Consider the following 17,376-nt stretch of genomic DNA (forward strand, 5'->3'; position numbering starts at 1 on the left):
CACTGCGGACTTTGGACTCAGCCACATGCCTGGCTTTGGCCAATGGGATGCTGGCAAACATAAGGCCGGCAGAGGCTTGAAATGGGAATGCACACCAGGCTTTGCTCACTCTTGCACCTCTGCCATCACCATGACAATATGCCTGGGCTGGTCTGCTGGAGGATGAGGGACACACGGGGCAGAATCTAACTGCCCCCAGTAGAGGCCGAATAGATCTGCCTACAGCCAGCGGCCACCACCCATGTGCGTGAGCCAAGACTAGCAGAGCTGCCTGGCTGACCGCCCCAGTGTGTGAGCGGTCACGGCTCTTGTTGAACACACCTGAGGTTTGGTGCTTGGTTGTCACGGTGATGGATAAGCGAAAGAGGCACAGGATCCCTGCTGCGCCAGGCATTAACACTCCAGTTGCTGGATCATGGGTGGATCCTGGGGAGCCTGGGAGACGGACCACGGCAGCTGGGGCAGTGGGTGGGGACAGGGAGGGCTCAGAGCAGTGCTATTTACTGACTGGAAGAGAAGCCTTTCCAAAGTTTAACGACTGATAGCCACTCTCCATTGAATGGACCTGGTGTAAGCAAGGAAGCATTTTGGCCATCCTGGTTACACCTCATGGTAAAATGAGCCTAGATTGAAACCCATTTTAGATACTGAAACTGAGGCCCCAAGAGGTTAAGAGACAAACAGCTCATGTGGCAGAGCTGGGACTCAAACCCGGATCTGAACCAGATGGAAATGGACAAAACCTACAAACGCCCTGACGGAGGGAGAGCTGAAGCCGAGGAGACCCGGTTGGGGCCTCACCCCCGCCTACCTGAGGTTCTCCCCGCCTTCTGCGCACTCGTGGTTCAGCTTATGGGGAAGGGCCGACACGAAGCCCTTCAGGTGGGCCAGCTCCAGAGACGTCCAGACCTCTTCATCTGAATACTGGCTGAATGGGTCCAGGTTCATGCGGAGGGAACCCGAAAACAAAACGGGGTCCTGTTCAGAGGGAAGATGGCAGATGACATGTGAGGCTCACGTCACGGTGGACACGGGTGGGGCAAAGAGGTGCAATGTAGAAACTTCTTGCCAGAATTGTTCAAAATGGGGTTTCACAGTCCCCTGGAATCACCACTTCTGAAGAAGATGTCAATAATGGGGGAAAAAAGCCTGGAAAACTCTGGGTTAAGTGAAATAAAATAGATTTCTTTCTTGCAAGATTTCCCAGAGCATTCAATATGCAAATGTGTTGGGAACTTTCGGGAAGGGAGATGCAGCATGGGCAATTCCTAATTGCAAGGTACTTGGATTCCTCCCCATCCCACCTCCAAATAAGAACCTTAGGAGAAATATAAGGCAAAACAACACTAAAAGGCAACGTATTAAGGAATCACCACCTACTGGCATCAGTCTAGAAAATTCATCATTCTCGCCTAGCTCTTGGGAGGGTCAGAGATCCCTGTGCTGACCGACAGCCGGCAGAGAAGCCGGTATCTTAACTGGATCCTGTGAGATGCTCAGGAAGCTGCCTACTGGGTGGCAGGAGTGAAGGAATGAATGAAACCTGCTTAAGGCTCACTGTTATTTATGTGCTAAGAGGATATTCCGTGAAGAAACACAGCACAATTTCAGTAAAAAAAAAAAAAAAAAAAAAAAAAAAAAATCATGAAAGTAACAAAGTAGGAATAAAGGTAGGTTTGTCCTGAAAATACACACATGTCGCTTTCAGCGTGACCCAGCCCAGCCCATCGGCCCCACCTGGGGGATGATGGTGATCTTGAAGCGGAGGTCGTGCAGGCCGATCTTGGCAATGTTGACATCGTCAATGATGATCTCTCCCTCGGCAGACTCGTTGATACGAAACAAGCCCAGGGTCAGGGATGACTTCCCAGCTCCTGTCCGCCCCACGATGCCAACCTGTGGGACAGGAAGGGCCCAGGGTGAGGTGGGAATGCTGCTATCTGGGGTTACCTCCTGCCCCATGGTGCCCTCATTTTAAGTACCAGCCCCAGAGCAATTCAGTCATCTGGTCAACCCACCTCCCACCATAGCCCCCACCCTCAGCAGCTTCCCAGAGACATTCCTTTAGGGGCTGTTTTGGCCAAAAGTCAAGAAGGACTCCCTTCTCTTTGCCAGCTCTTTTTAGAAATTAAAATTAGTTTTTTTTGGTTTTTTTTTTACATCTTTATTGGAGTATAATTGCTTTACAATGGTGTGTTAGTTTCTGCTTTATAACAAAGTGAATCAGTTATACATATGTTCCCATACGTCTTCCCTCTTGCATCTCCCTCCCTCCCACCCTCCCTATCCCACCCCTCTAGGTGGTCACAAAGCACCCAGTTGATCTCCCTGTGCTATGCGGCTGCTTCCCACAAACTATCTATTTTACGTTTGGTAGTGTATGTATGTCCATGCCACTCTCTCACTTTGTCACAGCTTACCCTTCCCCCTCCCCATATCCTCAAGTCCATTCTCTAGTAGGTCTGTGTCTTTATTCCTGTCTTACCCCTAGGTTCTTCATAATATTTTTTTTCTTAAATTCCATATGTATGTGTTAGCATACGGTATTTGTCTTTCTCTTTCTGACTTACTTCACTCTGTATGACAGACTCTAGGTCCATCCACCTCATTACAAATAGCTAATCAGCTCTTTTTTATAAATTAGCTATTTTCAACTCAAGATAATATTAAGTAACAATCAGATTGTTCTGGTGAAATATCTGAGCTGTTGAAATATCTCAAAGGTTCAAGCAGATCCCCCTGCATCCCAGCTGAGTAAGCAGAAAGAGGTTAGGGATACGACCTGGCCTCTACTTATCCTCTCTTGAGGGAACTGGGCTCCCCATTTAATGGCCAATGATTGATGTTCCAGTTAGAACTCTCCCTTCTCATCTGGGCTGCGAAGAGGCCAGCTCCTCCACCCTCTGACAGCAACTCACAGAGCAGAGTCTCATGATGCAACGTAAGCCATAAAGCATCAGTGAGAACACCGCCCACTCTGTTCCTCCCCTTGTTATAAGTTGGAGAAATTCTCTCATGGGAACGGTACATTCTGAGCCTTGGGGTAGGAAGTTTAACAAATTCGTATGTTCAGAGATGAAACACTGTCTTCTGGCAAACGGCCAGGAGGACCCTTGGTCTCAGGGCAAGCATGTCTTCCAGGAACAGCAATATGTTCCAAAATTCTGTCCATTTCACATGTCCCTTGAGCCATCCCTCGTAGTGACGATGACGTCTTTCTGTTCTAGAGACTGCCAACTCGAATGCCTAAGGGGCTGAGTGGGCACATGAATGGAGCAGGAAGGGACCAGTCGGTGAACTGGGAGGCTCATGTCTTGTCTAGAAAGAGCCAGGCAAGGAGGATGGGCCCAGTGTTGCCACATGTTCTGATCTTTCAAGAAAAGCAGGAAATGGATTTTTATATAAAACATTCCAGGTTTTTCTACATTTGCAATTTAGATTTCTTTCAAAATGTATCTTTGGGCTTCCTTTGGCCCTCGGGCTACCAGTCTGCAACCCTGCTGGGACACTCTGAGCAGCTTTTACTTCCATAAGCCCCTCCCCAAAAGGCCACTCCACCCTGTGGTTTGGGACAGGGACAGACTGGGAAAATGACGAAGCTCATTTCATCTGCCTGGTGGCAACCTACGCCCGACCGTGAACTGGTGGGGGTCAAAGTGCGCCCACCTTCTCCCCTCCATCGATGGTGACGTTGATGTGCTTGAGAACCAGGTCCAGGTCCTCTCGGTAACGCAGGCCGTAGTCTCGGAACTCCACTCGGCCCACCTGGGGCCAGTTGCTGGGGGGTGCCATCTCCTGGATTCGCCAGGGAGCCTGCAATCACAGTGGGTGGTGGGGTGGGGTTCAGGAGTCTGAAGTCCATCTCATGTACCCTAAGGCTCTGTGTGAGTGGCCTCCATGACCCCTCTGACCACACGGCCCTCTCTCTCGCTCACTACGCTCCCCACGCTGAATTCTGGACTGTTCCATGAACACCCACACCTGTTGCTTCAGGGCCTTTGCACTTGCGGCTTCTTTTGCCTGGAGTGCTCTTCCCCAAACTACCCTCTGGACCTGCTCACCTGCTGCAGATCTCAGGCCAATGAGACCACCCTCCTAGCCCTGGGCCCATACTCTCCCCTCCCCCCCTCCATTTTCCTTCAGAGCACTTGCCCACCTCCTAGCATTTTAAGTACATATTTGCTTGTTCTGTCACCCACGCCCACTGGAAATCCCCTCTATGAGGACAGGTTCTTTTATTCGTTCACTGCTATATCCCAGGGCCCAGAGCACATAGTAGGTGTTCAATAAACGCTCATGGACTGAATCAATGAATGAGTGGTCTTCTCTCGACAGACACAAGGGTAAAGGTGAGATACTCCAATGGCTTCTGAGGTCTGAAGGGCGCCCAGTAAAAGCAGCAGCTAACACTTGAAGGTCACTCTATCACATTACCTCATTTAATCCTCAGTACAATCCCACGAGTGGGGTCTTTCCTATCCCCAGTTTACACATGAGGAAACTGAAACACAGAGAGAGAAAGCAACTTGCCTGGGGTCACACAGCCCCTATTTCTGAAAAGCTGCTTAGTTCAGTTCAGCATCTCCTGAGGTCTCTACCCCTGGATGTGCTCTGGGCCAGGCTCAGGGCTATCTTCAGGGAAGGAGAGGAACGGTGAGGGCAATAAAAGAGAAAGCCCATCCTTTCTCGCCCATAAACCTCTTACGTTAATTTTTTTTTACACCCTTTATATAAATAAGGGGACATGCTATAAGAACACAGAGGGGACTGGAGAGAAGTGGGTGGAGCTTTCTACCTATGAATAAATACCATACATAATATAAATAAACACATAAGTAAATACATATATTTTAATAGTGGTAGGACTGGTGATCTTTCTCTTTTTCAAATATGCTCTTATTCTAAAAGTATAAAAATAAATAAAAGTAGTAAAATAAGTAAAATATTTTAAAAGTAAATTAAGCTGAATTTCACACTTTAAACGGGTGAACTGAGTGGCATAAGAATTACATCTCTAAAGCTTTTATAAAAATAAATTAAAAATAAATAAATAGATAAATTCAGTGTAGGGTGGGAAGCTCCTGGTGTAATGTGCTCTTATTTCCACAGGGGGCGCTCACACCATTCTGACAGATGCTCTCTGATGAAGTGGGCCCTGGTTCACCGAGTCAGAGCATTAAAGGACCTGGCGTAGTTCACCTCTGTAAATCCTCAAGACAGAGTCTAACCAGGGTCACTCTGGTCTCATTCCCAAGGGGCACTTTCTTGGAATAAAGTGCGGCATAAAGGCACACACCCAAATCCTGGGTCTGCCATTTACTGGCCATGTGATCTTAGGCAAGCAACTTAACCTCTCTCTGTCCATTTCCTCACCTGCAAAATGGGGATAACAGTAGAATGTGAGTTATAAGGCTGTGTAAAGAATAAATGAATTATTCTATGTAAAATGTTTAGTACAGGCCCTGACACCCCACAAGAGCACAATATGTGTGTCCCTATTACTATTATTATTGGTAGTAGTGGGGATGGTGGTATCTCCAAGCATCACTGCTATTACCATTATTAACACTACTACTGCTATTCGGAGGTGGTGTGTGGGCAGAATAAGGCAGTTATTAGGGGAAACATGGCACCAAAGCCTGGAGACTTGGGTCCTACGCCCAGCTGTCCCACGGACCATGCGTGACCTCGGACCAGCCATCGTCCCTCCCTACATGCCTTTTTATTCCACCTATAAAATGAGGACTTGGGTTAAATAAATGCAGGGTTTCCCAAACTTTGGTCAATTCCTTACCAATAACATGATTTTTGCAATATCCATGTACTGATTCTCTTGTTCCTGACTTTTAATATTTTTAAACGACTCATTTGTATTTAATGTTTAAACGTATTTAAAGAGAAAATTAGTATGATTCACTTTCCATAATGTAAGTCCCCCCCACAAAAAACATAACAAATAACAGAAGATTATTTTTGTCAGATAGAGGTTGCCTATTGAAGGCCCATGTGGTAGGGCTCAAAGGATTCTTTTGGGTAAAGCCACACTGAAGATCATGGCCAAGACGTCAGGCCGGGGGCTTGCTTTACCTCCTTCTCAGTCTCTGAATACTCCTTGAGTCTCTCCACGGCCACAATGTTGGTCTCCATCTCGGACGACATCCGAACAAGCCAGTTCAAGTATGTGGTGACCTGTGAGTGGAAGAGTCACATGGAGCTTCTAGAGTGAGCGAGAGTTGCTTTATTTCCATGAAGTCATTATTCATTATGAAATGTTTCAGATAACCAAGGTACACAAAACAGCAACCCCACATACTGTGGCCAGACTTCCTACATTGTGTCTCTTAAGCAAGCACCACATGTCAAAATAACCCAGGGGCCACACAGGTAATCAGAAAGGAAATGAAGAGATATTTTGAACCAGATGATAAGAAGAAAACACAATGTATCAAAATTTGGGACATGCAGCTAAAGCAGTGCTTCAAGGGAAATTTATAGGATTAAGTACATTTCTCTTGTAGCTGGGGGCATCCTCTCATGCCATCAAGGACCCTCCTTGGCTGATGGGGGAATCAGGGCCGCACATCTAATTTCTCTCCTGCACCAGTTGGTCACTGGGCTCTAGACCTGCTCGTCAAACTCTACTTGGTCCCCTTTCCTCTCCCCCACTCCCACAGAGATCCAAAGCAAAGGCCCAAAAACCTGACAATTGGCTCCCCATTAAGAGAACTGGAAAATCCACCTGAGAGCACCCCCTCTTACCTGCAGTGAGTAAGACACCGAGAGGCCCACCAAGCCAGCACTGAGACTGTGCCGGGAGATCACTGCAAACAGGGCGGCAAACAGGACAATGCAGTTGCCTACACACTCCAGCCGCACAGCCAGCCACCTACGTGGAGACACAGGCAGAGGGACGGACGGACACATGGACACATGGACACACACACACGCCCGGAGTCAGCTTTTCAGGGACTTGATTTATAGCTGGGGGGCGGCGTGGTGGTGGTGGTGGCCACTTTGCTAACTGAAATAATTCCCCAATAGTTCCTGAGAGAGGCCTCGTTTGCCCTGCTCATGGGACATGGGGAAGGAGGGCCGAAGGGACACGATTTCAGGAATTCCTCACTAATCTGGCAAGCCCAGGAACTAAAACAGAGTTCTCCAGAAGTGACCTTTCCAGGAAACTGAAGCTTGCCTTTTTAAGAACCAACTTTCTCTCACTGAAACCTTTAAAATATACCCATGTGTGCGTTTTTTAAAAATATGTCCCAGAAAATTCCTAAATACTAAGAAATCATCAACTATAAGAGGCACCCCCTGATTTAAAATAACTTTCTTCTTGGCAGGAGATGGGGAGGTGGGAGTGAGAAATAAACCACCATTTTCAACACAGCCAAAGGGTTCCCAGACCCAGATCACCCTCATTTCAAAAACATTAAAATGTATTGCCTTACCTTTAAAATATAAACAGGTTTACTGGTTTAAAGCTAACTTTTATAAGATATCACATAGGAACATTATTTTTAATGTTTTAAAATGTAAAGCATTCTAGAAAAGACAGTATTATCAACATTTTTTCCACTACAGTGTTAAGATCCATGTGACTGGTCCTCAGGGTGTGAGCTATTCCCACACACACCCAGATTTTGACAAACTCCCTAAAAATTCTTCAAGGGAAGGCAAGGTTCTCTCCAGTGATTCACAATCTCCCTGCCCAGTCTTACACGATGGGATTACATTGTGCACAGTGGGTCACTTCCAGGGTGCTATTACCCCTCCCCAGAGTTTTCCATCCCACATCTCAAAAAATACATCAGGAGGTAAGCAAGTGAGGAGGATACTTTTCCAGATTCGTCAATAATTAGCAAACTTCTACCCCCTTTTTTTGATTGATGGTATTTAATCATTCTTGATCCCCCAAATGGCAATTTCACACGGTTCAACCTAACATAAGTAAACTGCTTCCAATACTCATCACACAGGGGTGGTGTGATGAGAAGCACGGTGCAAAAACACTCAATAGCTGAGGCTGCCGTCACTGATGATCCTGTAGCACCAGGACAGCAGCTAAATGATGGATCCTGCAGTATCTTCTGACCCCAGAAGAACTCTTTGTCCCTGCACTCCAATGCCCCTGGAGCTGCGTGTTGACCGTGCTCCTTTCTGCTTTTAATGGTTATAAAGTCCTCTCCTCGCACCGAGTCTATGGCTCCACACCCTCATCCAGGAACCAAGGGGCTCCCCCTGCCCCCTCCCACGGCCCCATGCCCACCTGTTGGCCACGATGCTGGGGTAATAGGCCTTCTGGTTCTCGTCCACCTTCAGGTCGCTCTGGCGGATGAAGCGCTCCTGTTCCTCGAAGGCGCGGATGACGCTGACCCCCAGCAGGGTCTCGTTGAAGTGGGAATAAACCGGGGAGCGGCTGACTGACTCGAGGCGCTTCAGCTGCCGGGAGGAGGCCACGTAGAACCTCTGTGGGAGAGAAGAGACGGGGAGTGGGGGAGGGTCCCTCATCCCAGCCTCCCAGGGCTGCGCTGGAGAACGTCTGGATCCTTCCAGGGGCGAAATGTTGGAGCTGGGCTGCTCTCAGAGGGTGTCCCGACTCAGCTGGCGAACGGCAGGCACAGCGCCCACAATACTGCCGGTGGTGGTGATGATGATAATAGCTAACGCTTACGTGGAGCCCAGCATCCTAGGATTGTTTTAAGTTCTTTCACATATATCAGCTCATGCAATCCTCACCAGAAACCTACGAGGTGCTCATTCCAGTTTCACAATGAGTAAACTAAAGACAACCTCTTCCCTAAGGTCACGTGGCTAGGAAGCGGCAGAGCTAGGATCTGAACCCCATCGAAGTGCTAACCTCAGCACTGCATGCGTGGCCCCTCTGATACCACTGACCTCTAGGGTTTATGGACCCTGCAGTGTGGCTTTATGACAACCAGACCTCAGCGCAAACCCTGCCTCCACCCGTCCCCATGGACAGTGACCACATCCGCTCGGCTCCTGCCCTAATCCCGGGCATTCAGCTCGTTAGAGATGGTTAACAAGATGGAGTCGCTCACTGGCAGTGCTGAGGAGCTGTGACACAGGCTGGACTGGTCATCTGAAGACACCTCTATTCTCCTGGACGTGCTGCAGATGTAACGCTGCTTCATCAACAGCGGAGTCGGGCAAGCAGACACAGGGTGCTCAGGGACATGGCCTCCTGCCTCCTGGCCTGCGTCGGGTGCTCTGGGCCATTTTGGGGGCAGAGACCTTCCACAGAGAGCACTGAACAGAACAGGTGGCTCTGACAGGGCCTCCAAGGTCAGCCACTTCTTTCTGGATGGCAGCTCACGTGGTCATTTGAACCGCAAGCTGGGCAGCCTTCTGGGGCTCCAGAAACTCTGAAAACTCACCCAGGGACCACACCAACCAGGGCCATCTCAGAACAGTGGTTCTGACAATCCCTGCACACGGTCAGATGCCATCTCTTCCTCTGGCGGCGAAATGAAATCCAGACCTCCTGTCTGGCTCAAGGCCCCCAGGCATCTGTCCCCATTACCCTCTCCTGGAATCACCTCCTCTCCCTGGCTTTCTTTCATCCTGGGTGGAAACACTTCTAAAACATTTTACCTGCTCAATTTATTCCACTTGTCATGTCCTCAGAATTTTATTTCCTCTAAAAAGCTAACCTGAGATTTATTTTTGTTAAGGAATAGCCTGGTTTTTAAAAAATAATTATTAGCTTTGCTTTTAAGCTCTGTTCCAGGAGACATAATCCACCTCATGGACTCACCTTACTCTTTCAGAGACCAAGACAGTGCCTGGTCTCCTGAGTGAAAATAACTGCCCGACACACACCTGCCTTGTGCCAGGAAGCGGGCTGAGAGCCGAGACACTAAGACGTGTGCCGGGTAATTTTCATGGATGCCAAACAGTTCCACAGGCAGAAATGCCTTATTCCAGCAATGTGGAAGCCCAAACAGAATTCCACATCATCTTACCTCTTACATTCCTTTTTCTAAAAATGACTTGCTTTTAAGTTAAAACGGTAATGTATATCCATTTTTTAAAATCTTGGAGTGATATAGACAGAAAGATTAAACATTACATTAAGTCCACGATCCAGAGATAAGCACTATTCAGATTTTAGTGTATAACCTTTTAGATCGTTTCCCGAGAAAGAGAGTGAGAGAGAATACATACCCTTACACACATATACCCTTAAAAGCCTTTTTTTTTTTTTTTGGCGGTACGCGGGCCTCTCACTGCCGTGGCCTCTCCCGTTGCAGAGCACAGGCTCTGGACGCGCAGGCTCAGCGGCCATGGCTCACGGGCCCAGCCGCTCCGCGGCATGTGGGATCCTCCCGGACCGGGGCACGAACCCGTGTCCCCTGCATTGGCAGGCGGACTCCCAACCACTGCGCCACCAGGGAAGCCCAAAAGCCACTTTTTGAGATGCAACTTACATCCACTGGAAAGTGCACTAAATCTTTACAGCTTTATGGATTTTATGTTTATCTACACCTGCATAGCCACTACCTGATCAAAATCTAGAAAATTCTCTCGTGTCCTCTCACAGTCAACACCCCTTATAGCCACTACTCTGACTTTTACCACATCGTACTTGCCTGTTCTTCAACTTCATAAAAACACAATCACACAAATGTACTCTTTTGTGTTTGGCTTCTTTCGATCAACATAGTATCTCTGAGATTCATCCTCCTTGTGTGTATCAGTGGTTCATTCCTTTTCACTGCTGAGTCATTGTATAAATATACCACAATGTATGTATCCATCCTCCTGTGATGGACATTTGGGGCTATTATGAATCGAGATGCTAAGAACATTCTAGCTTTTTTTTTTTTTTTTTTGCTTGATAGATTCTCTTCTTTTGCATATACACTGAGGATTGAGACTGCTGGGTTATAGGACAAGCATATATTCAGTTAAAAGCCACTAAAAAACTAAATTCTCCCATAATCTCAACCCTTAGAAAGGCAATGTTTTCATTTTTGTGCCTCTCTTTCCAGTCCTGCCCACACACATTATGCACGTCGTCTTAGTTATGATGATAGTGTGCTGACAACATGGCCCTTTGCTAACTTCATTCCCTTTGTTGTTTAAAAATAAAATTGTCAGTGTCTCAACAGTGTCTTCCTAATTCTCCCATTAAAGGCACATAACATTCCATTACCCAGTTGTTCCATGGTGTGCTCAAGGCCCTGCTACTGGCAGATATTTGAGCTGCCTCAAACGTCACATTTGGCCCAGTTTGTTCTCTTGAATTGGGTCCTTCAGGAAATTGTCCAGCCAGGGTATGAACTCGGATAACATCTGTGGTAAATGCAGCTGGATGACTTTCCAGAAAAGCTGGCACCCATTTAAAGAGAACACAGCGAGGGTCCGGGGCCTGCTCTGATTCCACCTTTGTTCACACTCACCAGTCACTGGGCCACAGTGTGGGAGGGTTTGGGCGCTGGCTGACTGGGCCAAGGCCTCCCAGGACCCACACGAACAGGCCACACAGAGTGCGGTTTGAGGTATGGAGCACCTCGTGGTTTCTTACTCTTATTCTGTGCAGCAGTCATTACGCTCCCATCTAAACAGCAGTCCCCCACTAGCAACTGTGCTGCAGCTAACCTCTCAGAGGCAGGAAAGCACAATGCAGCACTGCAGTTACCAGCAAGAGCTTTCGGATCGGGCACGAGTTCACATTCCCAGCTCCACCACTTGGGCCTCAACATGCTCATCTGTCAACTGGAAGCACCACAGCTGATGTTGACTCAGCTGTCAAATGCTCCCTTGCCCTGTTCCCCTTCCTCAAGCTTATTTTCTGAAATAGAAATGTGATGGCTGGAGCTCCTGTAGCCAACTTGGACCATGAGACCAACTTAAGAACGGAAGGCAAAGATGATAGAACAACACCCCCTCCCCGCCCCCCCCCCCGGAAAAAAAAACAACCCACAGTGAAGGAGTCTGGGATATTAACAAACTCATGGAGCTGCCACACCAGCCCTGAAGAGCCTACCTCAAGATTTCTACTACAAGGGAAAAAAATATTTAAGTTGCTGTTATTCATGTCTTCATTATCTGCAGGGGACTTAGGACCTAAAGAATTTCATACTTAAAGGAATTTTAATAATAAAGATGCCTTTATGGCTATAGCTTATTTTCTTTTATAACGTACAGCTTTAAAAAAACCCTTATTGTTAGGAAAAAAGGATATTTGTTTATTGCAAGCTAAAAACAATCAACTTAGGTATTCAAAACTGACAAAAATAAATCTAACCCTCCTCCAGCACGTCCTCCAGAGCCCCACACTGAGGAAACACAAAACAAAGGGAGCCCTGTGCTCACATGGAGAGTGATACAGAGCTGGGCTCATCCTGGACCCTAAGACCCCACCTCTTACCTGGACAAAGAAGTAGATGAGGCCCAGGGGCGGGATGATGACGGCCACCATGGGAGTGGCCAGCAGGATGATGATGCAGGCGCCAATGACATTGAACAGGGAGCCCATGAACATCTTGATGACCTGAGGGATCATCGAGTCCACTGTGTCCAGCTCCTTGGAGAAGCGGTTCACCAGGTTCCCGCTGGGGGTCCGCTCGAAGAAGCTCATGGGCGACCTGAGGACGTTATGCAGCAGGTCCAGGTGCAGGCGGCGCGAGGCGAAGATGCCCCCGACGGACACCACCATGGAGTAGCCGAACACTGTGATACCTACAAACACTCTCGCGTTAAATTCCACGATGGGAGAGGGACCGGGCTGAGGGCAGGGACGAGTGGCCATGTGACCATGTGGACCAAGCAGCCTGGACTCCCAGCTTCTAATAACAATAATAACGGTGGCAATTATTAATCGATCACTTAGTATGCACAAACCTCACTGTGTGAGTTTTACATGCATCTAATCCTTATGAGGACCCTGTATAAGTTCTATTAGTACTCATGCCACAGAGATAAGGAAATTGAAGCTCAGGTAGGTGAATTCCTTTGCCCTCAAGAGACTCAGCCAATCAGAAGCAGAGCTGGGGTTCCAACGGCAGCAGCCTGCTCCAGCGTCATGCTCTTAGTCTGTATGCCACATCCTCTAGACCAGTGCTGTACAACAGAACTTTCTGTGATAATGGAAATGGTATGTACCTGTGCTGTCCCATGTGGTAGCCACTAGCGACATGCGACTATTAAGCATTTGTCATATGGCTAGTGTAACTCTATAACTGATACTTTAATTTTATTTAATTTTTATGAACTGAAATTCAAATAGCTACATGAGGCCGGCGGCTACCATACTGGACAGCACAGCTCTGGAACAGACATTGCTGCTGTGGGTCCAGGTCAACATCACACCCCCTCTGTGCTCTCTCTTCTCTTAATTATAATCTGAAGGCCACAGACCCTAGCCCTTTGAAGGAGTTTTAGGGATTAAGAAATTGCCTGCTCTTCTGGTTTTTTCAAAGCCGTCTCTTGGAGATCATGAGACATTTATGGTCCCTCCGAACAAGCCACAGTAGGGCACCCTTTCTGTTCAAAGAGGTGATTTCACAGGGATAGAGAGGCTTCGATCTTGGTCTCCTTGATCAAAGAAGGAAGCCATGAGGCAGGGGCTAGGACAACAGACTCTGGAGCCAAATCCTATCGCTACCACTCACCAGCCATGGGACCTTCCTTAAGTCACTTAACCTCTCTGCACCTCAGTTTCTTCAACTGTAAAATGGGGACAATGACACATCTTGTAGCACTGCTGAACGTAAAGGGCCCACCTGGCAATGTGCCTGGTACACAAGAAGTGCTCAAAATGCAGAATGTATACACTATTTATCATAAATACATCACTTTTATGAGCACATAAACACACAGCTCAGGGACCATGTAGCGCGGTGGTGAAGAGGATGGGCTCTGAGCCACACTGCCTTGCTCAATGCAAGCTGTGCCATGGATTAGCTTCATGACTTTGGGCAACTTACTTAACCCCTCTGGGCCTCAGTTTCTGCATCTCTAAAATGGGGAAAACATTAGCTCCTACCTCATGTGATTGCTGCAAAAGTAAAATAAATTAAAACACCTTAAAGTGTTTAAAACAGAACCAGGCACCAAGTAAGTGCTCAGTAAACATTAGCTATGACTATTAACGCTGCTGTGTCTAGGTACCTTCATGGGACCACAGGAAGGGTATATGCAGGATTTCTCAACTTCCTCACTATTAACATCTGGGGCTGGAACATCCTCTGCTGTGGAGACTGTGCTGTGCACTGCAGGATGTTTAGCAACATTCTTGGCCTCTAGATGCCAGTAGTACCCACCCCTACTCTGAAGCTGTGACAACTCTAAGTATCGCTAGATATTGCTAAATGTCCTCTGAGGACAACACTGCCTGCGTTATGAGCCACTAGTTCCTGTGGTTCCCCCTCCCCCTTAGTTCCTCGGCAAACAAGTCAGCAGCAGCAAAGTCAAGGTTTCTGCCCTCACGGAGCTTCCAGTCAAGTGGCAAGACAGGCTTTCAACAAATCATTGCCCAGATAAATGCATAATCCCAGAGAAGGGCTGGAAGTGGTACATGATTTCATATGAGTATAAATTCCCACCTTTAGGCAGCAGGCAAAAGTCCACAAATAAGACTTTACAGAAACACCATTACCCTGCCAGAACAATGAGGGGCAAGGGCCCTTGGTCGCCTTCTATTTCTCAACTTTCCTCATCTGTAAAATGGGCACATTGGAGCTCCCCTCCCCTCTGTCTCCTAGGGCCACACGAAACAGAGCGTTCGAGAAACATTCATTCTACAAATACCTCAGTGTCTATTATGCGATAGTTACTATTCATGTGTGTTTGGTTTGTGGGTCTGCAAAACGCTGACAAGCTGGGGGACCCAATCCTGTAACAAGACATGGAAGTGGCTCCAAGTGCCAACAGCAGGTGGGGGGCAGGGAGGCCCACCTTGAGAAATGCCCAGGGCTCCATAGACGCTCAGCCGGACTTTCGTGTGCTCCTGGGTCCCATTGACGGTGGGGTCATCAGTCCAGAGACTGAGCCAATAGTTAGAGGCCAGAGAAGCAACGTGGTTACACAGGAAAAGGAAGATGCTCAGAAAGGAGATGAGAAGTCCTATCGCCTTCATGTAGTCCCAGTACACGGAGAGCTTGACCTGAGACCAGGGAGAGAAGGCATCTTACAGAATGCACCCACCAGCCATGCCCACCCAAGGTCGGGAACTTCAACAGCTTCTGTGGTCCAGCCCCCTAACCTGTGCTCATGCCTACGACCCCCTCCCCCTTAGTTCCTCGGCAAACAAGTCAGCAGCAGCAAAGTCAAGGTTTCTGCCCTCACGGAGCTTCCAGTCAAGTGGCAAGACAGGCTTTCAACAAATCATTGCCCAGATAAATGCATAATCCCAGAGAAGGACTGGAAGTGGTACATGATTTCATATGAGTATAAAACTGGGCATCCTGACCTAACCCAGGGTGGGGAGGTATCAGAGGAGGTTCTCCCTAATGAAGGGGCATCAAAGAATTAACCAGGTGAAAATGGAAAAAAGGCACTCCAGGCAGAGGGACCAGCATGTGCAAAGGCCTTGACGTAGGAGGGAACCTGAAAGGAGGAAAGGATAGCTGGAGCAACATGAGGCTGAAGAACAGGAACCGGCCAGACCACACAGGGCCTGAGAGATCCTGTCCAGGATTCCGATTTTTACTCCAGGACCATCAGGAAGCCATCAAAGAGTCTGAAGAAAATGGGAAGATGGGACGTGTTGCCTAGCACCCACGACCAAGTGTCACATCCCCCCCACCCCCAGTCCTCTGAACACCCAGCACCAATTCCTCCCAATCGCAACTGGCCTCCCATTGCTCAGCCCGTTCCCCAACTCCACCAGGTGACAGCTGGGGGCTTCTTTCACTCCTATATCCCTATATCCCTATGGAGCCCAGCATGGGCTCCGTAATTATGTGTAGCCACTCAAAGGGTGGCTGAACACCACAGACAGGGACACTGTGCTTTGGGCCAGCCTCACACCCAACCCGCTTGGTGTGGTTTCAACAAACTCCAGGTATCTTTCCCTGTGTGTGTGCTCATTGTCACGTCAGGCTTTTCATGCTGAATTTTGGGTCATAAACATCATCTGTTTGAGGTGCAGTCTGGTTAAAAGGAAGCAGGTGAGGGCTTCCCTGGTGGCCTGCCTGCCAATGCAGGGGACACGGGTTCGTGCCCTGGTCCGGGAAGATCCCACGTGCCGCGGAGCGGCTGGGCCCGTGAGCCATGGCCGCTGAGCCTGCGCATCCGGAGCCTGTGCTCCGCAACGGGAGAGGCCACAACAGTGAGAGGCCCGCGTACCGCAAAAAAACAAAAAAACAAAAACAAAACAAACAGAAAAAAGGAAGCAGGTGGAAGAACAGAGGTCCAAGGTATAACTGAGTGCTTCCTTTTGATTTTTACTTTCCAAGTCTCTGTTCTTCAAACTGAAAGAGTGGGGAGGGAGTGTAAGAATAAAGAACGTGTTTATCTCACCACCTGGCCCCCTCATGCAGCTGAGCTGTCTGCTGACCCCGAGTTGCTCTGCAGAACTTGGGACCCTTCCTCATGAGCAGAGGAACAAGGTGGGCATGGGAGTCAGAAGTGACCGGGGTGGCCTAAGCCCAGCTCCGCTCCTGTTCAGACCTCGGCAAGTTACAAGCCCCCAGGTCTTGGTTTTCGTTGCATGTAGAATGCGGATACTGGCGGGACCCACCTGTTCTGGGTGGTGTGGGGATTAAGTGAGGATTAAATGGGACTGGCACCTCTGGCCCTTCCTTCTCAAGTCCTTGATTCTGGGTCATTTCTCTGACTCCCTGGAGGGTCACTAAGAGCAAGGGAGGAAGACACCCTACAGCCACCTCTGCCCCCGGCCACAGGTGTGACCAAGATGAGGTAAGGAGCTGGAAACAGGGCCCGGGAAATTCTGGATGTGTCCAGGTAGATCTGAGAGAACAGTGCCCCCACCCTGCGTATCACCTTTCATAGGTTCGTTTTTATTTGTGTACTTTTTTTAAACTTATTTTTAAAACACTACTCCCTATTAAAAAAAAAAAAAAAAGACCATTTTAATTTTAAAAATAAACTTTGCATCACTACCATAAACAGAAAATTGACACTTGCCCAAAACAGAAGATCATAAAAAAACACAGTAAAACAAGAGCTTGAAACCCGCTCTCCTTGTTACAAAGAGAAGTTTGTGATTGTTAGTGCTATAGATGGAATGTTTGTGTCTCCTCCCGAATTTGTAAGTTGAAATCCTAATCCCCCCCACCTCCATGTGACAGTTTTAGGAGGTGGGGCCTTTGAGAGGCGATTAGGCCATGAGGGTGGAGTCCTCATAAATGGGATTAGTGCCCTTATAAAAGGGGCCCCAGAGAG

General features: G+C 48.2%; 1 protein-coding gene across 3 annotated transcripts in view; it reads right to left on the minus strand.

The window, feature by feature from the left end:
* ABCC1 (ATP binding cassette subfamily C member 1 (ABCC1 blood group)) overlaps window positions 1–17,376 on the minus strand; it is a 140,871-nt gene that overhangs the window by 12,326 nt on the left and 111,169 nt on the right. For all 3 annotated transcript variants that reach the window (XR_016387805.1, XR_016387804.1, XM_022552274.3), the window contains exons 22-29: window positions 14,926–15,133; window positions 12,398–12,708; window positions 8,270–8,469; window positions 6,760–6,886; window positions 6,088–6,189; window positions 3,667–3,813; window positions 1,738–1,896; window positions 812–978 (exon numbers count right to left, since the gene is read on the minus strand). Coding sequence is in view for 1 of the 3 variants with exons in the window: in XM_022552274.3 (XP_022407982.2) it covers window positions 812–978; window positions 1,738–1,896; window positions 3,667–3,813; window positions 6,088–6,189; window positions 6,760–6,886; window positions 8,270–8,469; window positions 12,398–12,708; window positions 14,926–15,133 (1,421 nt within the window). In the remaining 2 variants the exon portion in view is untranslated. The remainder of the gene's footprint in view (window positions 1–811; window positions 979–1,737; window positions 1,897–3,666; window positions 3,814–6,087; window positions 6,190–6,759; window positions 6,887–8,269; window positions 8,470–12,397; window positions 12,709–14,925; window positions 15,134–17,376) is intronic.

This window comes from Delphinapterus leucas, chromosome 15, assembly GCF_059928025.1.
Source record: "Delphinapterus leucas isolate spDelLeu-1000000601 "Yukka" chromosome 15, BTC_Dleu_Yukka2, whole genome shotgun sequence".
NCBI classification, from domain to species: domain Eukaryota; kingdom Metazoa; phylum Chordata; class Mammalia; order Artiodactyla; family Monodontidae; genus Delphinapterus; species Delphinapterus leucas.